General features: G+C 40.5%; 1 protein-coding gene across 1 annotated transcript; it reads left to right on the top strand.

Moving 5' to 3' along the window:
• The first annotated feature begins 11732 nt into the window (after positions 1-11732).
• LOC105472197 (keratin 39) lies at positions 11733-20297 on the top strand. The gene is made up of 7 exons (XM_011725221.3): positions 11733-12293; positions 13846-13928; positions 14591-14747; positions 15814-15975; positions 16089-16214; positions 18224-18444; positions 19850-20297. The coding sequence occupies exons 1-7, from the start codon at positions 11826-11828 to the stop codon at positions 20106-20108; spliced, it is 1476 nt and encodes a 491-aa protein (XP_011723523.1). The 5' UTR covers positions 11733-11825; the 3' UTR covers positions 20109-20297.
• Positions 20298-20536: the final 239 nt, after the last annotated feature.

Here is a 20536-nt window from a genome sequence, read left to right as displayed (position 1 = left end):
ACTTTCTTCTGGTTTTCTTTCTTATGATAGATTTTTCCACACAGCTCTAATCATACTAACATATGCACACACTTGTGTAATCTTTCTTTCATTTATGTCATCTAAGCATTTTTAATTCTAATCAAAACATAAGATTGTATTGTAGCCATTGTTTTTTTTGTTTGTTTGTTTTGTTTTTTAATTTGAGACAAAGTCTCCCTGTGTCGCCCAGGCTGGAGTGCAGTCGCGCTATCTCGGCTCACTGCAACCTCCACCTCCCAGGTTCAAGCGGTTCTCCTGCCTCAGCCTCCCGAGTAGCTGGGACTGCAGGTGCATGCCACCACGCCAGGCTAATTTTTTGTTTTTTTTTTTTTTTTTTTAGTAGAGACAGGGTATCACCATGTTAGCCAGGATGGTCTCGATCTCCTGACCTTGTGATCCGCCCACCTCAGCCTCCCAAAGTGCTGGGATTACAGGCATGAGCCACCGCACCCAGCCTGTAGCCATCATTTTAATGGTTGCATAATGTACCATAAGGTGCATTGATCTGTTATTGGACATTTAGGTTATAAGAATAATTATTCTCATACATTTAAGAGACAAGGTAGAGAACTTCCAGAATGATTCTATTTCCATATTCCTCCTCCTAAAAACCCTGGAAATTACATATCGAATAAACATAAGAAGACTCTGAAAGGTAGAAGAAGAAGCCAAACCACCTAAAGATATTGAGACCCCAGGAGTGACACTGTGGTGGGCTCCCTGGATTAACTCTTTATCTCATAAATCCCAGAGTGGGAGCTGGACAAACCAACAACCAGAAACACCAATAGGTGCAGACAAAACAAACAAACCAGAAGAGCTTGCTCTGCTTAAAGAACCAAAAAAGAGGCAGCCTAGAAAGGCAGAAAACCTTTAGACAACAACCACTCAACTCAGCCAAACACCACCGAAAATATCATTTTGCCCACCCATATCCACACCAGAAAAGGCCAGGGAGGGAGTCCAGTCTTCTATCCTTCGCAGGCTGTAACAAGGCACTCAAACTTCCCACTGGGGTGGAGTCAGGGAAAGGTAAGTGAGAGATCCAGGACTTCCATTCCTGCTAAGAGACATGGAAGCACCCCCGCCCCACCACCATGGTGTCAGTGGAGACCACACGGGAAGGCCTGGACTTAACTCTACAGGCTGCAGTGAGGCTCTTCTTTTCTCCTCTGGGGTTTAGTGTCACAGGAGGCCTACTGGACAGTCAGGACTCTCTCCCTCCTCCAGCAGTACCAAGGCCACCCCCCATGCAGTGTCAGCTGCATGGGAGCAATAACAAGATATTCTTGCCCCTCCTGGCCCGGGTGGTATCAGCAGAGGCCAGATAAGGAGTCTAAAATCCTCCTTCCCAGGCCGTGATGAGGGGGCTCTCCCCTTGGGTGTCAATAGGGGCAAAGTGGAGAGAACCTCTATTTCTAATCCACCTGGTAGGAATGAAGCAGTGTCCCCCTTCCCCTACCAAAACAGTGTCAGAGGAGACCTGCCAGAACAGAAGATTAAATAATATCCTGAATCTCATAACATAATGCCCCAATGTCCAGGTTTCAATCAACAATTACTCTTCATACCAAGGATCATAAAATCTCAACTTACATGAAAAAAGATGATCAACAAATTCCAACATCAAGAGGAAAAAAGATGTTAGAATGAACGGACAAGGGTTTTTAACTTTTTATTTTTTATTTTTCTGGGTACATAGATGTATATATTTATGGGGTACATGAGATGATTTGATACAGGCATGCAATGCGTAATAATCACATCATGAAGAATGGGGTGTCCATCCCCTCAAGCATGCATCTTTGGTGTTACCAAACATCCAGTTATACTCTTTTACTTATTGACAAGCATTTTTAAACAGTCATCACAAAAATGCTTCAATAAGCAATGCTTCAATAAACTCTTATAACAAATGCAAAAACAGAAAAGTCTCAGTGAAGAAGAAGATGGAAAGACTCCAGTGGAAATTTCAGAACTGAAACATACCATAGAACCAAAATAGAAACCTCAGTGCAGATGGGCTTAACAGCAGAACAGACAGGCCAGGACAGGAAAACATCAGGGAATTTGATGATACAATAATAGACATCATCTGACCTGAAAAACAGGAAAAAAAATAGTGTTAAAAAGATAGAGTCGGCCGGGCGCGGTGGCTCACGCCTGTAATCCCAGCACTTTGGGAGCCGAGGTGGGCAGATCACGAGGTCAGGAGATCGAGACCATCCTGGCTAACACGGTGAAACCCCATCTCTACTAAAAAATACAAAAAACTAGCCGGGCGAGGTGGCGGGGTGCCTGTAGTCCCAGCTACTCGGGAGGCTGAGGCAGGAGAATGGCGTGAACCCAGTAGGCGGAGCTTGCAGTGAGCTGAGATCCGGCACTGCACTCCAGCCGGGGAGACAGAGCGAGACTCCGTCTCAAAAAAAAAAAAAAAAAAAAAAAGATAGAGTCTCAGGGAACTTTATGGCTATATCAAACGATCTAACATTCATGTCAACGGGAGTTCTGTAAGGGAGGAGAAAAAGTGAGGCCAAAAACATTTGAAGGAATAAACACTGAAAATTTTACAAATATGGCAAAAGACAAAAACCTACAGATTCCAGAAACCAAGCAAACCCCAAAAATTATAAACCCAAAGAAATCTACACCAGGAAATATCATATTCAAACTTTTGAATACTAAAGACAAAACAAATTATGAAGCAGTGAGACAGAAATGACACCTTACCAATAGAAGAAAACAATTTAATTGATGGCAGGTCTGTCACCATAAACCATGGAAGCCAATATGAAGTAGGACGACAGTTTTCAAATGCTAAAAGAAAAAAAAAAAAACTGTCGGCCAGGCGCAGTGACTGACACCTGTAATCCCAGCACTTTGGGAGGCCAAGGAAGATGGATCAAAGGTCAAGAGATCGAGACCATCCTGGCCAACATGGTGAAAACCCTGTCTCTACCAAAAATACAAAAAATAGCTGGGCATGATGGCGGGGCACCTGTAATCCCAGCTACTCGGGAGGCTGAGGCAGGAGAATCGCTCGAACCCAGGAGGCGGAGGTTGCAGTGAGCAGAGATCATGCCTTCTGCACTCCAGCCTGGGTGACAGAGCAAGACAGAAAAAAAGGAAGGCAAGAAGGAAGGAAGGAAGGGAAGGAGGGAGGGAAAGAAGGAGAGGAAAGAAGAAGGAAGGAAGGAAAGGAAGGAAGGAAGGAAGGAAGGAAGGAAGGAAGGAAGGAAGGAAGGAAGGAAGGAAAGAAAGAAAGAAAGAAAGAAAGAAAGAAAGAAAGAAAGAAAGAAAGAAGGAAGGAAGGAAGGAGGAAGGAAGGAAGGAAGGAAGGAAGGAAGGAAGGAAAGGAAAGAAAGAAAGAAAGAAAGAAGAAAGAAAGAAGGAAGGAAGGAAGGAAGGAAGGAAGGAAGGAAGGAAGGAAGGAAGGAAGGAAGGAAGGAAGGAAAGAAAGAAAGAAAGAAAGAAAGAAAGAAAGGAGGGAGGGAGGGTGGAGGGAGGGGAGGGAAAGGAGGGAGGGAAAGAGGAAGAAAGAAAGAAAGAAAGAAAGAAAGAAAGAAAGAAAGAAGAAAGAAAGAAAGAAAGAAAGAAAGAAAGAAAGAAGAAAGAAAGAAAGAAAAGAAAGAGAGAGAGAGGGAGGGAGGGAGGGGAGGGAGGGAAAGAAAGAAAAAAGAAGAGAAGAAGGAAGGAAGGACGGAAAGAAAGAAAAAGGAAAGAAGGAAGGGAGGGAGGGAGGGAGGAAGGAAGGAAAAGAAAGAACGAATGAATGAACAAAGAAAGAAGGAAAGAAAGAAAGAAAAGAGAGAGGAAGGAAGGAAAGGGAGGGAGGGAGGAGGAAGAAAGAAAGAAAAGAAGAGAGGAAGGAAGGAAGGGAGGGAGGGAGGAGGAAAGAAGAAAGAAAAGAGAAAGAAAGAAAGAAAGAAAGAAAGAAAGAAAGAAGAAAGAAAGAAAAGAAAGAAAGAAGAAAGAAAGAAAGAAAGAGAAAGAAAGGAGGGAGGGAGGGAGGAAAGAAGGAAGGAAGAAGGAAGGAAGAAGAAGGAAGGAAGGAAGGAAGGAAGGAAGGAAGGAAGGAAGGAAGGAAGGAAGGAAGGAAGAAGGATAGGGAGGGAGGAGAAAGAAACTGTCAACCCAAATTTATATACCCTTGGAAAATATCATTCAGAAGATCAAAGAGAAATTCAAGACATTCTCAGACGAAGAAAGAAAAGATGTCACCAGCAAACCCAACCTAAATGATGACTAAAGAAAGTTCTCTAAACACAAACGAAACGAAACTATAAAATAAGGAAATGTGGAAGATCAGACAGGAAAAAATATAATAAAAATTAATATATGATTAATTTAAATAAATTTCTTTCTCTTCCTGAGTTTTCTAAATTATGTTTCGTGGTTGAGGCAAGAAGTATAACACTGTCTGATGTGGTTCTCAATATATGTGTAGAAACAATTATATCAAAATGGAGGCGAGTAATGGAATATAAACAAAGGCAAGTTTTCCACACTTCACTTAAACTGATAAAACGTTAACACTAGTAGACTATGGTAAGTTATTCATACAGCATGAAACACCTAGAGCAACTATTTTAAAAGCTATGCCAATAGGTGTACTCAAAACATAACAGATAAATCAAAATGGAACTCTAAAGCATATTCAAGTAACCCACAGAAAGGCAGGAAAAAGAATACAGAGAAAGAAACAAAAAACAGAAGGAACAAACAAAATACAGTAAATAAAATACGGCTAAATATCGAAAATTACAGCAAATGGAAGAGTCTAAAGACATCAAAAAAAGACAGATCTTGGCAAAGTGGATAAAAAAGCATGACCCAACTATATGATACATTCTGCAAAAAGCTCACTTCACATATAACGATACAGGTAGGTCGAAAGTAAAATGATGGAAGAGATGCACAATTGTTCATAGCAGTTTTGTTTATAATAGCCAAAAAATAGAGATCACAGAAATGTCCTAAAGATCTCAAGGCCAGCAATGCGAGTGAAAATGGGCAATTCAAAGGGCCATATATTTGATAATTCTATGTATATAACGTTCTTGAAATGACACAATTATAGAAATGGAGAACAAATTAGGCATAGGACAAAGGAAAGCTCTGTGGTGATTGAATAGTTCCATAGTTTGATTGCACCACCCATGTGAAGAAAATATATATATGGCCAGGTGCGGTGGCTCGCACCTCTGACCCCAGCACTTTGGGAGGTTGAGGCAGGCGGATCATGAGGTCAGGAGTTCGAGACCAGCCTGGCCCACATGGTGAAACCCCCGTCTCTACTAAAAATACAAAAATTAGCCAGGCATAGTGGTGTACTCAGCTACTCAGGAGGCTGAGGCAGGAGAATCGCTTGAACCCAGGAGGCAGAGCTTGCAGTGAGCCAAGATCGCACCACTGCACTCCAGCCTGGCAACAGAGCGAGAATTCGTCTCAAAAAAAAAAAAAAAAAAGAAGAAGAAGACGACGCACACATGATTCAGGAATCTAATATTTACAATATTGAATTTAATATTTTAAATATTTAATCTATGTAAATTTAATATTTACAATTCATGGATTCCTCACTGGCTCTACAGAGGCAGATGAGGCCTTCTTATCCCTCAGCTACCAGTCTCAGGCTGGCCCCAGTGCCCCATTCTTCCTATATTGTGCACAATCCTTTCTCAGAAAGACAGGGCACAAAGCTGTCAAGAGAACTCTTCTATCACTTCCAGATTCGATCTTCCAGGACAGTGTGGACTTCAATTTTGACAGCTGAGATTCTCCAAAATGACACTCACAAAAAGAAAAGAAGAGAAGAGAAGAGAAGAGAAGAGAAGAGAGGAGAAAAGAGAGAAGCATTTCTCTAGAACAGCTGCCTTGTCAGTTCCTGGGGCAGGGAAGAGACAGCCCAAAGATTTTGAACCAGAAAACAAAGTCTTGGTAAAAACCCTGCCTAATTGCAAAGGGGGCAAGAGAGCGGTAAAGCCTCCCATGTGCCCAAAAGGAGAGGAGAAACCAGATATGACGGTAAGCCCTAGAGTCTCTTCCAGAACACCCTTGAAACACACAGATGAGGAAAGGTAGAGGGAACTCCAACAACAAATGTGCAGTGGAGGGACAGAGCAGGAAGAGCTTGGGGGATGGCAAAGGATGCAGTTGGGCTAGAATGTATAGAGTGGGTCGGGGGTCCTGGCATATGAGGTAAAGTCAGCTGGGTCAAGATTGTTGAGGGTCTTGGCTGCCAGGCAAATAAGAATTTGAGCCTTGCTCTGTCCATAGGAAGGATGAACATTTCTGCACCGGCAATGGAGCTGTATGAAGGTAGATAAAGAAGATCTCCGAGGTGGAGTATGCAGTATAGTAATTTACAGGCTAGCCAGATTGACAAAAGTTAACAAATGACTTGGTGGTAGAAAAATAAAGATTGACAAATACCCACTATTCTGTCAAAAGGTTTGGTAATGAAAAGAAGGCAGAAGCCACCTTCATGGAAGGAGTGCCTCATGGCTATGGGTCAGACATACTGTAGGATCAGTTAACAGCCGTGCTTATAGGGCAAGAAAAAATCATCCAGTAGTAAAGAAGACATGAAAGAGGCAAGAAAAGGGGGAGCATAATGGATGAAATGTGGTCCTGAAGAAATCAAAAGGGAATCAGCCATGGAAGGAAGGAACAACTCTGCATGTGAGACACAAGAGGAACAGAATAAAAATTATTAGAAAGGTGTGGAAGCAGAAAAAAGGTCTAAGAAACTAACGAAGCAGAAACAGTTTTTCGGACAATTTTTGTAATGATTCTAAAAGGGATACATTCAATTTGTGGAATGCATATAAAAACATAAGAAAATAAGATTCATCAATAACTACAAAATGCAAAGAATTTCACTGCTAACCTCTTGATGTATTTACTTTCAGTCTTTTTAATACATTTTCAGACTAATGGACTATTTCAAACATTGCTATTTTATGGAGTCGAATTTATCGAATTTTTTGTGGGTTCTTAATTTCAAGTCACTGTTACAAAGGACTTCCTCATCTGAATTTGTAAAAGTATTCTCCTGCATTTTCTTTTAGTACATTTATGATTTTCACTTTTCACATTTGAATCTTTGATCCATTTGTAATTTAAGTATATAGATAAAGCAGTGAACATTCATGCAGCTACACAGTTGTATCAAATATTAACTTTTCATGTTAATTCCACGTTATTCAGATATAATTTTCAGACAATAAAATGCATCAATTGAAAGTGTGCAGGTCAGGCTGGGCACAGTGGCTCACGCTTGTAATCCCAAGCACTTTGGGAGGTCAAGGTGGGAGGATCAGTTGAGGTCAGGAGTTTATGCCAGGCTGGGCAACACAATGAGGCCCCATCTCTAAAAAAATTTTTTTTAATTAGCCAGGCATGGTGGCATGTGCCTGTAGTCCCAGCTACTTGGGAAACTGAGGTGGGAAGACCACTTGAGCCCAGTAATTCAAGGCTGCAGTGAGCTATGATCATGCTACTAAACTCCAGCCTGGGCAACAAAGTGAGACCCTGTGTCTAAAAATAAAAATAAAAGTAGGCAGCTTCATGGAGTTTGAAAGCACATGAACTTGTGTAATCAACACCCAGATCAAGATACAGAATAGCATTTCAACATGTAGAACATCAACCTTAGAAATTCTTTCTTACTGCTTTCCAGCCGACACATCTCTCCCACAGAGACAACCACTATTCTTATCTCTAACTATATCAAAGATGAGTTTTTCTTATTCTTGAAGTTAATGTAAATGTAGTCATACTGTTTGTACTGTTTTGTGCCTGACTTCTTCAGCTCAATATGTTTTTGAGATTTTTTCCATGGTGTCGTGAGTACCAGCAGTTTATTCTTTACTGTTGTTGCATACTACTCCATTACATAAACATGTCACAGTTTGTTGATCCATTCTCCTGTTTATGAGCAGTTGAGTTATTTTTATTTTAGTGCTATTAAGAATATAACTGATATAAGCATTCTTGTGCAAATATTGTTGTGAGTATAAAACATATACATTCATCTCTCTTGGACATACACCTAACCATGAAATTGCTGGGTCCTGGGGGGAGGTCCTTTGTTAGATAGATAGATAGATAGATAGATAGATAGATAGATAGATAGATAGACAGACAGACAGACAGACATAGATATAGTACATTACTGTATAAATATGTGTTTATTTATTTTTATACTCATATTTATTTATAGAGTCATGCACCACATAATGACATTTCAGTCAACAATGATGGAACACACACGTACAAAAGTTGTCCCAGAAAACTATAATGTCATATTTTTATTGTACCTTTTCTATGCTTAAATGTGTTTCCAGATAACTAATACTTACCATTGTGTTACAGTTGCCTACTGTATTCAGCACAGTAACATGCTGTGCAGGTTTATAGCCTACAAGCAATAGACTATAAGTGTGTTATAAGCTATACCATCCAAGTTCATCAAGTCCACTGTGATGTTTACACAACAACAAAATCACTAAAGGTGAATTTCACAGAATATATTCCCACTGTTACAAAAGATATGATGTTGTGTATATATGTGTTCTAATGTATGTGGGGTGGGGGGGGGGTGGTGGGCGTATGGAGAGAGAGAGAGAATATTTTCACCCAGGCTGTGGCTTACCTTTTCACTTTCTTAGCTATTTATTTGATCAGCAAAAGTTTTCATTTTGATTTAAGTCTAATCTATTTATTATGGTGTCCTCCATGAGCTAAGAAGTTTTCACATGGCACAAGGTTATGAATATAATCTTCTGAGTTTTCTTCTAAAAACTTTAGACTTGAAATCTTCACATTTAAGTGTTTAATCCAACCTGAATTAATGTTTATACATAGTGTGAGGTAGGGATCAAGAAGTATTCATTTTTGCTATACAAGTATCCAATCGATTCAGCAACAAGTATTGAACAGTATTGAAAAACAGTATTGAAAAAGCTTTCCTTTTCTCATTGACTTGCTTTTGGATCTTTGTCAGAAATCAATTGATCACATATATGTGAGTCTATTTCTAAACTCTATATTCTTTCTCATTGATCTACTGTCCAACCCCTAGGCCAAAATCACACTGTTTTAATTATAGTAGCATTATAGTAACTTGCATGAATTTACATTTCATTGCCACAAGCAATGAGAGTCCTATAGGCAGTGAATGTATCTGTTATCAAACTTTGATTTTTTTTCAGTTTGATAGGTGGAAAACTAAAGTATCTCAGTATGATTTAAATTTACATTTTTCTTTTCATGAGTGACATTGAGCATTTTTTCTTATTTTAAGTGCCTTTTGTATTTTCCTTTTGGTCACTGTCTGGAGTGTAATTGTAATATTGTTTCCCAGTTTGTCATCTTGTCTTCTGGTTTTACAGGTTGTATTTTTCATCCAAGCACAAGTTCAAACACTGTTATTTTATGGAGTCAAATCTAACAGTTTTTTATGGCTTCTTAATTTTGAGTCATCATTGGAAAAGTCTTCTGACTCCAAATTTATAAAATAATTATCCTTTGGGGCATATTTATTATTTATTTTTCATATCTGAATCTTTGATCTACTTGTAATTTGTCTCACTGTAAAGAATGAAGTATGGTTTCAACATTCCCTGCCCCCACACCAAAGGGAATATAGAATTGTCCCCAAAGTACATATAATGGTTTACCTTTTCCCCATGGCTTTTATTTTATATTTTATTTTACTTTGTTAAAAATGAAATCTCACTGTGTTGCCTACACTGAACTTGAACTACTGGGTTCAAGTAATTCTTCTGCCTCAGCCTCCTGCAGAATGGGAGAAAATTTTTGCAATCTATCCATCTGAGAAAGCACTAATATACAGAATCTACAAGGAACTTAAACAAATTTACAAGAAAAAACAACCCCATCAAAAAATGGGCTAAGGATATAAAAAGACACTTCTCAAAAGAAGACGTTTATGTGGCCAACAAACATATGAAAAAAGCTCATCATCACCGGTCATTAGAGAAACACAAATCAAACCACAATGAGATACCATCTCACACCAGTTAGAATGGCGATCATTAAAAAGTCAGGAAACAACAGATGCTAGAGAGGATGTAGAGAAATAGGAACACTTTTACACAGTTGGTGGGAGTGTAAATTAGTTCAGCCATTGTGGAAGACAGTGTGGTGATTCCTCAAGGATCTAGAACCATAAATACCCAGCAATCCTATTACTTGGTACATACCCAAAGGATTATAAAAATCATTCTACTAAAAGGACACATGCACATGTATGTTTATTGTAGCACTACTTGCAATAGCAAAGACTTGGACCCAACCCAAATGCCCATCAATGATAGACTGGATAAAGAAAATGTGGCACATACATACTGTGGAATACTATGTAGCCATAAAAAAGGATTAGTTCATGTCCTTTGCAGGGACATGGATGAAGCTGGAAACCATCATTCTCAGCAAACTCACACAGGAACAGAAAACCAAACACTGCATATTCTCACCCATAAGTGGGAGTTGAACAATGAGCACTCATGGACACAGGGAAGGGAACATCACACCAGGGCCTGTGAGGGAGTGAGGGGCTAGGGGAGGGATAGCATTAGGAGAAATACCTAATGTAGACGACAGGTTGATGGGTGCAGCAAACCACCATAGCACGTGTATACCTATGTTGCAAACCTGCACGTTCTGCACATGTATCCAAGAACTTAAAGTACAAAAAATCTCATAATTCAAGAAAAAAAAATAGATGAAAAGGGGCCACTAGCTGAGGATGTGGACAGCCTCTAGAAGCTGGAAAAGGCAAGAAAATGATGTTCCCCTAGAGCCTCCATAAAGGACTAGGAACAAGTAACTTTCTTAAGAAAATGCTGAGTGACTATTCCTCAGAAAGAAAACACACCCCTTTCAATGGATCCTATTTAAATATCCAGTATAAACCAACACTGTGATAAATTTTTATCTAATGTAATGCCACAAGCAAACATTAGCACTAAAAATGTTACAAAACGTGGACTTCGGAAAACCAAAAGATAGCCAGTTTCTTTTCCAAGAAATTTCTTATTAGCAATCAAACCCTACCTTTTCCCCATGGCTTTTATTTTATTTCATATTTTATTTATATTTTATTTTATGTTATTACATTTTATGGAAAGCTAAAGCATAAATCTAGCAATTATCTTTAAAACAAGTCTTTTAAAACACTGACATTTTAATTCATACTCACTTTGTCCTGACACTGAAAATGGGGAAATCATCTGGGTAGAACAAACTAAAATATTGACTGATTTCTAAGTTTACCAATAATTATTAGACATTAATAGTTTCCCTTTCCTAGAGAAGAAAGGAAAAGAAGGACGAACTCATTCCTGGTTAAGCTCAGTGCCAAGTGGAGAGGTCAAGAAGAACGTAATGAACTTAATATACTCACACCTGCTTAATAATGGATGCTGTTAGGACAGTTCCTTTTGAAGACATAATTTGAAGCTCTGGGTCCAATAGACAAGTAGTATTTATGATGGGTAATAACTTAGTAACAGCCTAAATGCACATTTTTATGAGACAAATAACTCTTCTTAAGCAAGTAAAAAGCAGACTAATAAGATGTTCCTACAGGATTTGACATAAACCTGAGAAAGGAAAACATCCCACCTGTGTGACACCACATAGAAGAGAGGCTATATAAGCACTTCAAAGAGGAAAACACCAAGAGTCTTGGAATTCAGACTCCGTGGAGGTGGCTTGAGCTTTTCATCCTGGTGACCACAGTCTTGGAAACCAACTAAAGCCGGACACATACTATGGATACCAAGGGCTGCACAACAACCAATTCTCCTTCAACCCCATGTCAAAACTGCTCTAGGATTACAAATGTTAGTACCATCTCTTCTAACAACTGCTGCCATTCTGGTGGCCTTAAAGTCAAGAACTGTCAACCAGCTGGCCACACTCTCAGAACTACCCGGGACCAGGGCTGCCAACCCACTCCTTGCTTTTGTCGCAAGCCCATCTACCTAATAAACAACTTCATCTTGCATTCCTCTCTGGATGACTGCAGCTGGTATGGTGAAGGCATCAACAGTAATGAGAAGGAGACCATGCAAATCTTGAACGAGCGTCTTGCTAACTACCTGGAAAAGGTGCGAATGCTAGAACGAGAGAATGCTGAACTGGAATCTAAAATCCAGGAAGAGAATAACAAAGAGCTCCCTGTTCTATGTCCTGATTACCTGTCTTATTACACTACCATTGAGGAACTCCAGCAGAAGGTAAGATTCCTAGGAACCTGTTTAATCGTGTTGCGAATTGATGGTTTCCAAGCAACAGTTATTTGCTAAGCTTTAATATTTTTTGTTCAGTTGATGCTGAAACATTTTTTGAAGAATAGAAAAATCTCTTGAGCGAAATTGTCATCTTGAGGCAGCATTCAGAGTCTGCTAGTATTTCTGACCAGGCGCAGTGATGCACACCTGTAATCCTAACACTTTGAGAGGCTGAGGTAGACAGATCACTTGAGCCCAGGAGTTCTAGACCAGCCTGGCAACATGATGAAAGTCCATTTCTACAAACACACACACACACACACACACACACATTAGATGGGCATGGTGGCACATGCCTGTGGTCCCAGCTACTTGGGAGGCTGAGGTGGGAGGATCACTTGAGCCCAAGAGGTCGAGGCTGCTATGAGCTGAGATGCTGCCACTGCACTCCAACCCAGGCAAAAGTGAGACTCTGTCTTTAAATATCAAAAACAAAAAGAAGAGTCTCATGATGTTTCCTTTCTCCAGAAATACACTCTACCATTATAACTAGATAACTCATGACCAAAAGATGTTAACAGCAAGTTGTTGCCATTTTTAAAATAAAAATAGGGAAACAGAGATCAGAGAAAATAAATTTTGTTTTAATGAGTTTCTGAACAGTTTAGTTTTTATCCATTTTGCAACCATCACCACCTTTTTCTCCTTTTATGTTTATGTTATCATCTCCACATTGATTGGTTTGTTTCTACACCAAACCTAAGTTTGTTATGCACAGACATATTCTGCTACTACACATCTGGATTTATTCAGTTTTATTCATTCAACAGATGTTTACTGAGCAGTAACAATATTGAGCCAAACATTATTCTAGATTCTGGGAAAATATTGGTGACCTTTAAAAAGTCCCTGCCCTCATGGAGTTGACATTCTAGTGGATCATGGTATTCATATAAATCCATTCCTATAAATGGATTTTTTTATTTTTATTTATTTATTTATTTATTCATTTATTTATTGAGATGGAGTCTCACTCTGTCACCAGGCTAGAGTGCAATGGTGCAATCTCTGCTCACTGCAACCTCCAGCTCCCAGGTTCAAGTGATTCTCCCTCCTCAGCCTCTCAAGTAGCTGGGTCTACAGGCACGCACCACCACACCCAGATAATTTTTGTATTTTTTAGTAGAGATAGAGTTTCACCATGTTGACCAGGATGGTCTCGATCTCTTGACCTCATGATCTGCCCGCCTCAGCCTCCCAAGTGCTGATATTACAGGGGTGAGCCACTGTGCTCGGCCTGGATTTTATATTTTAACAACAACAACAACAACAAAAATACTTAAAAGTTTCTAGGTAAGTACTTTTTGCTGATCTTTTAGGAAAATAACAGGAAATCTGACTTTCTGAAGTTTTCCAAGCTTCATGAGCATAGCTATGAAGATTACTTTTAGTCTATTTAGCCTTTTCCTGTTACTTGACACACACACAAGCCCCTTGGTTCTTAAAGAAGGAAATCTTGGTGTTTGCTTCATTTGTGTGTACAATCTCTTAATTCTAGATCTTGTGTACCAAGGCTGAGAATTCCAGACTGGTCTCGCAAATTGACAACACCAAACTGACTGCAGATGACTTGAGAGCCAAGTAAGCCCACACAACACCATCATCGATGACAGAGCTCACCTTGAGTCTGACCGAGGTGCCCTCAACAAAATTGTCCCCATGTCTACTAACCCTCTTGCCCCAGACCATGTTGGCACAAGCCCAGAAAAGACTTTCAAATACAATGAATGACTAAGATTAATAACTGCTCACATGTATACAGTACCTATAGTTTTGAACTTGTGAACCCATCTGATTACCTACACAACAGTTCAGTAAAATAGGTAGGGCTAATATATTGTTACCCTCTTTAAGGTGAGAAATCTGTGGCTTAGTGAGGCTAAGTTACTCACCCAAAGGTAAGCATAACTAGCACAAGTCAGAGCCAAAACTTGGACCCACGTTTTCTGAGCCCTAATCCAGTGCTTTCTTCACTTACACTGCATTGCCACTAGGGGCAGAGGAAGGACAATACATTCCCATATCTCAAAGGACAGCAATGTAGATCCCCCTAGCAAACTAATTTGGGAATAATAATTAAGTTATGATCTATATCAAATGGTTTCACCTCTAAAGAGAATAAAACTTTTAATAGAAATACACTAAGTGAGGTGCCCAGAGAAAAATGCAGATGGGAGTTCTGCTTGGCTTGGTTTGCATCATCTCCTTTCAGATGTCTCTGTTTTCCCATCTGGTTTTTTAAGGTATGAAGCTGAGGTGTCTCTCCGCCAGCTGGTAGAGGCAGATGCCAATGGCCTCAAGCAGATCCTGAATGTGCTGACCCTGGGCAAGGCCGACCTGGAGACACAAGTCCAGTCTCTGAAAGAGGAGCTCCTTTGCCTCAAGAACAACCATAAAGAGGTGAGAGAAAGACCAGGAAAGTAATCACAAGCTAAGCCCCTAAAAGTAGCATCAGTTCCTTTGAGTTGCACCTGATAAAGGGTGTCCCCGCTTGTATTAGTTCGTTCTCACACTGCTATAAAGAAATACCTGAGAGTAGGTAATTTATAAAGGAAAGAGGTGTAATTGAGTGACAGTTCCACATAGCTGGGGAGGCCTCAGGAAACTTACAATCATGGCTTAAGGGGAAGCAGACACATCTCACTTGGCAGCAGGAGAGAGAGAGACCAAAGGGGGAAGAGCCCTTTGTAAAACCATCAGATCTTGTGAGAACTCATTCACTATCCTGAGAACAGCATGGGGGACACCACCCCCATGATCCAATCACCTCCCACTAGGTCCTTCCCTTGACAGGTAGGAATTATGGGAATTACAATTCGAGATGAGATTTGGGTGGGGACACAGAGCCAAACCATATCACTGCTACATACTACTCTGGTTTAGCCCTGAAAATACCTACTGCTACTAGCACTGGTTCAATGTAGTATTTCAAATCCGCTGGCTCCAACACAATATCTGGAGCCATAAGGGGAAGAAAGGCCTCCATCATCCCCTCCAGCTTTTCCACAAGAAGGATCCCAATTTTTCTGTCCTTACAGTCTTCCCGTGTTTGTAGGCATCCCTACACAGACTTCTGCCACCTCCCATTGGTACAAGTCAATATTGCTGCAAGTCAATATTGGCACAATCCCATATTTGTACCATAAAGACTATAATCTCTCATGATCAATTCCACCTTTATCCTGTTTCACCCATTATCCAGCCCTGGAAATGATCTAAATTTTTTGGAACTCTGGTCTTGCTACTCATTTTTTTTTTTAATTTTGCACATATTTAAACACACAGTCCTACTTGAAATAGTCTTAAATCATTTTATAGCATCAATAACACCTGTAAATCATGTATTCCTTTGTTGTGGGCTATATTTTAGACATAATTAAGCTAAATCGTAGCAATTAGAGTGAAACAAGAACACAAGGGGGTCATCTGTTCACCAAGTGACTTCACATTCTTCTTCTTTTCACAGGAAATCAATTCTTTACAGTGTCAGCTTGGGGAGAGACTTCACATTGAAGTGACTGCTGCCCCTTCTGTTGACCTAAACCAGGTTCTACAAGAAATGAGATGTCAATATGAGTCCATCATGGAGACAAACCGCAAAGATGTGGAACAATGGTTCAACACACAGGTGGGGAAATAGAAAAGTCAAAAAGAATAAGCTGATGCTGCATTTCTAGGGCCCTTTAATCAAAGTCATGTTTTCCTCCCATAATATTCTCAGTCTCTGGCTGTGTGTTTCAGATAGAGGAGCTGAATCAACAAGTGGTGACCAGCTCTCAACAGCAGCAATGCTGCCAAAAGGAGATCATAGAACTGAGACGCACTGTGAACACTCTGGAGGTTGAACTGCAGGCCCAGCATCGAATGGTACCGAGCAAGCTGACCAAGCCGTGCTCAGCACAGATGGCAACAGTCCCTGACACCTGTGTGTTGCAGTATTTCCCAAACTGTGTCTCTCAGAACAACAGTTCCTCTTTTGTTAAAGGGTCTATGGCTGAAAAAGGACTTTGTGGCCAAATAAGTCTGGGAAATGCTGGACTAAACCAAGGTTAAACAGGGTGCCTTCCTGTGAGCCATTAATAAGTTAATATACACCATGAATCTCCAAGAAGGGGATATATGGTATTCAGCATTCCAAAACTTATTTGACTGTGGATCCCCTGCCCCCCTGCCCACTTTTTTTAGAGCATCTCATGGTATTAATGATTCATGAAGTACACTTTGGGAAACACTGGGAGAGCATTTTATTATATGCAAAGCATTTTTACAAGCTATCACGTGAAATTTATAAAGTAATCCTAAAAGGGGGGTGGCATAATTATTAACGCATGTTACAGACGAGGCTCCAAGAGCTAAGGTGATTTTCCCAAGCAAATCCAAGGTAAGTTTCAGCCCACCTATTTTATAAATAGAGACACTGAGATCCTGAGATGTTGAGAAACTTGTCCAAAGTCACAAAAGAAATAAGAGTCTGAGCCAGAGTTTAGATTCCAAAGCCAGTACCATTCTGTCTCATGATAATGCCTCTCTGAAGCAGAGAATTGCTTACATGCTCTGATGTGAAGCATTTTAGGAAGACCTTGCCCCACACTGGTTTTGTCACCGGTTAGTCATGTGACCTTGGACAACATATTGAACCACTTGAACCTCAGGTTTCTCATCTATAAAAATTGGGGTAATCACACAAATAATAGCTATTAAAACCTAAAATCCCATCATTATCCATAGACTTACAGAATGATAGAACAGGAATGAAATTTACTCATCAGTTTCAACATTCATATTTTACATATAAAGGAATTGTTCTGGTGGATAAATTGTATATGGTTAAACATTTCTTGCTTCCTTTTCGATGATACAAACACTCACTGAATGAAGTGCCATGGTAATGGGTTTTGTTTTTTTGTTTTGTTTTGTTTTGTTTTGTTTTTGAAATGGAGTCTCACTCTGTTGCCCAGACTGGAGAGCAGTGGCTTGATCTCAGGTCATTGCAACCTCTACTTCCTGGGTTCAAGCAATTCTCTGCCTCAGCCTCCCAAGTAGCTGGGATTACAGGTGCCCACGACCACACCTAGCTAATTTTTTTTTGTATTTTTAGTAGAGATGGGGTTTCACTATCTTGACCAGGCTGGTCTTGAACTCTGGACCTTGTGATCCACCCACCTCTGCCTCCCAAAGTGCTGGGATTACAGGCGTGAGCCACCATGCCCAGCCAGTGATGCATTTTTAATGCCTGGGTGTGCAATAAGTTATTTCTTTTTCTCTCCTAAGTAGGAAAGTGTGGTGCAAGATTATCAGGTGGTCAAGAAAGTGAAATAAATACTTAAAAAGAGGCAAAAAAAGAGAAAGAGAGAAAGAGGGAGGAGATAAAGGAAAGCAGATTTTAGCATAGTTGATCATTTGGGTTTTGGATTTATTTGCTTAGGAAACAATAAATAAAGTGCTTGGAGATCTATCAGTAGTGTCACAAAGAAACCATTTTTTTTTTTTGCCGGGCACAGTGGCTCACGCCTGCAATCCCAGCACTTCGGGAGGCCAAAGTGGGCAGATCACGGGGTCAGGATATCGAGACCATCCTGGCTAACACGGTGAAACCCCATCTCTATCAAAAATACAAAAAAATTAGCCAGGCATGGTGGTGGGCACCTGTGGTCCCAGGTACTTGGGAGGCTGAGGCAGGAGAATGGCATGAACCCGGGAGGCAGAGCTTGCAGTGAGCTGAGATCGTGCCACCGCACTCCAACCTGGGCAACAGAGCGAGACTCCATCTCAAAAAAATAAAAAAAGAAACCATTTTTTTTAAATGATACAGGTTACAGGTGACCTGGGCTTAAAGGAGTCATCATTATAAACCCTACTATCCTTCTCCATGCTAGAGAGATTCCCAAGAGTGCATCCTGACGGAGACGGAGGCTCGCTACACAGCCCTGCTGACCCAGATCCAGAGTCTGATCGATAACCTGGAGGCTCAGCTGGCAGAGATTCGGTGTGCCCTGGAAAGACAGAACCAAGAATACGAGATCCTGCTGGACGTCAAGTCCCGGCTGGAGTGTGAGATTACCACATACCGCAGCCTTCTGGAGAGCTTGGATGGCAAGTACGTAAAATAACAACAACTTCTATGACAAAGAAGTGCAAATGAACCATATATGTACTGCCACTGGCAATAGGGGACAAGTGCTTTGTTTGACCTTCTTGCCAGTGATGGGGAGCTTGGACAGAGGCATCCACACACCCTCTCAAGCTGTGCCATGAGGAAGACTTGCAATTGTAACCTCATCCAAATTTGAGGCGTTGGCTGTTCTGAGGAGCCCATGCGCCAGGTTAATTTCTTATAGGTTGCTTACCTTCTTCGAGTTTTAAAAATTACTAGAGAAAAAATGATTTCCCCTTAGATGAATATTCCCGGTGACCATTCCAGATGTTTCCCCACTGAGATGAACATTTGATTTTCATGAGCTTGTACAAAACAACCCAGGCTCCTTTGGAGGAACATTCTGCTCAGGCTGAAACCCCTAACCCTATCTAGCCACCAGTCCTTGAGGCCAACAGAGGCACGTACACATGTATGTTTTAGCATCTTTTTTAAAAAACAAAAGTTATAATTTTTGTAAACAATAAAAAGCTAACCAACCCATAAGTAAACATACCTGGAGGATGAGTTCTTTGAAGTAACTCAGTCCAAACTAACACCTGAGAGACTTAGGTACAATTGTAAAGGAGACCTACTTCCCCAAAATAATCAGTGAACTCTTCACAGCATTCTTTTAATTGGCGTGACCACATTATATGAGCACAATGGTCATCAATGCCGTCACCTTTAGGAGCCGTGATCATATACCAAAATACCTTGAATCATCAAAGAAAGATTATGTTTATCAAAAGAGTGTTTACTATGAACTGCTTTTTACTCCAATTCTCTAAAAACTATGTACAGACGGCTAGAAGGCATTTTGAAGCTTCCTGATGACACAGTGAGGACTCTTTCATAGCTGGAGTTAGGCCACCACTATTAGTATGACTAACTCCGCAATGAGAAAAATATCTGGTTAACTTCCATTCCTCAGATAATAATCCCCTCAACTTGTTCCTTATCACTGTTGATCCTGTAGGTTTAGTTTCCATTATATCCATTCTGCAGATGAACAACTAAAGCTTGAGAGAGTTAAATGACTTAGCTAAGGTCACCAGCTGGTAAAGGACAGAGCTGTTGTCTGCCCCAGTCTTTGACTGCTAGTGCGGTATTCTTTCTACAATGCGATGGTATTGACTAACAGAAACTTACATAATCGAATACTTCTAAACCCAGGATGCTGATTTCCAATGGATTTGATCCGATTCTTTTTCTTCCACCAACTACAGTACAAAATGAATGAATAAGCATTTGGAAGTATGTACTTGTCTTGAGCAACAAGTGTTAAAAAAAATTAGCCACGACCATTTTTCTCCATGACCATCATCGCCTTCCCTCAATCACAGCTAAAATTCTGTTTTTTCTTTAGGCGTCCTTGTTACCCGTGTACCACCAAATGTGAGCCTTCCCCCTGGACATCTTATAAGTCCGGAGCCATGGAATGCACGGCCCCAGCTTGCACATCCTCAGCCCCCTGTGGCTTAAAGGAGCACTGCAGTGCCTGTGGACCCCTGTCCCGGATACTGGTTAAAATTTGCACCATCACCAAGGAGATTAAGGATGGGAAGGTCATTTCTTCTTACGAGCATGTGCAGCCTTGTTTCATCATCAGACCTGCCAAAGTCTAACATCCCAAGGTGATGAAAATGACCCACATTTATGAAAGAGAGGCCAATACATGCTCCTGCCAGAGAGGTTTAAGAAAACTCCCCAGTCCCTTAAGGTACTTAGTTTCTTACTACTATAGCGGGTCCCCATTGCTAAGTAGAATATCTTTTATTCTGCTCCTTCCCTAGCTCACCACTGCTAACATGATAATAAATTACATTTCTTTGGAAGGACATTTTGCATTTATCTGAGGGCTGGGAACTGATTTGTAAGCACCCAGGAAGATGGCCTACATTGCTTGACTTCACAGGTGATTGATGGGCAGGCCTCTCTCTTGTTTACTCAGGCCTTGTTTACTGACATTCCTCCTTAGAGCCAGTCAGACAAGTTTAGAGTTGTTTTTGGCCACTGGCACCTGAAGGTGAAAAGTTACAACCTTCCCTTCTAA

Source organism: Macaca nemestrina, chromosome 17 (assembly GCF_043159975.1).
Source record: "Macaca nemestrina isolate mMacNem1 chromosome 17, mMacNem.hap1, whole genome shotgun sequence".
Lineage (NCBI taxonomy): Eukaryota > Metazoa > Chordata > Mammalia > Primates > Cercopithecidae > Macaca > Macaca nemestrina.
This window is presented reverse-complemented; position numbering and strand designations above follow the sequence as displayed.

Bases quoted from the DNA above. Each gene is read 5' to 3' on its own strand.
- LOC105472197 (XM_011725221.3), top strand. From the start codon at position 11,826: ATGGATACCAAGGGCTGCACAACAACCAATTCTCCTTCAACCCCATGT. The intron at 15,976-16,088 runs GTGGGGAAATAG...TGTGTGTTTCAG, and splicing joins AACAATGGTTCAACACACAG to ATAGAGGAGCTGAATCAACA. The intron at 16,215-18,223 runs GTACCGAGCAAG...TCTCCATGCTAG, and splicing joins TGCAGGCCCAGCATCGAATG to AGAGATTCCCAAGAGTGCAT.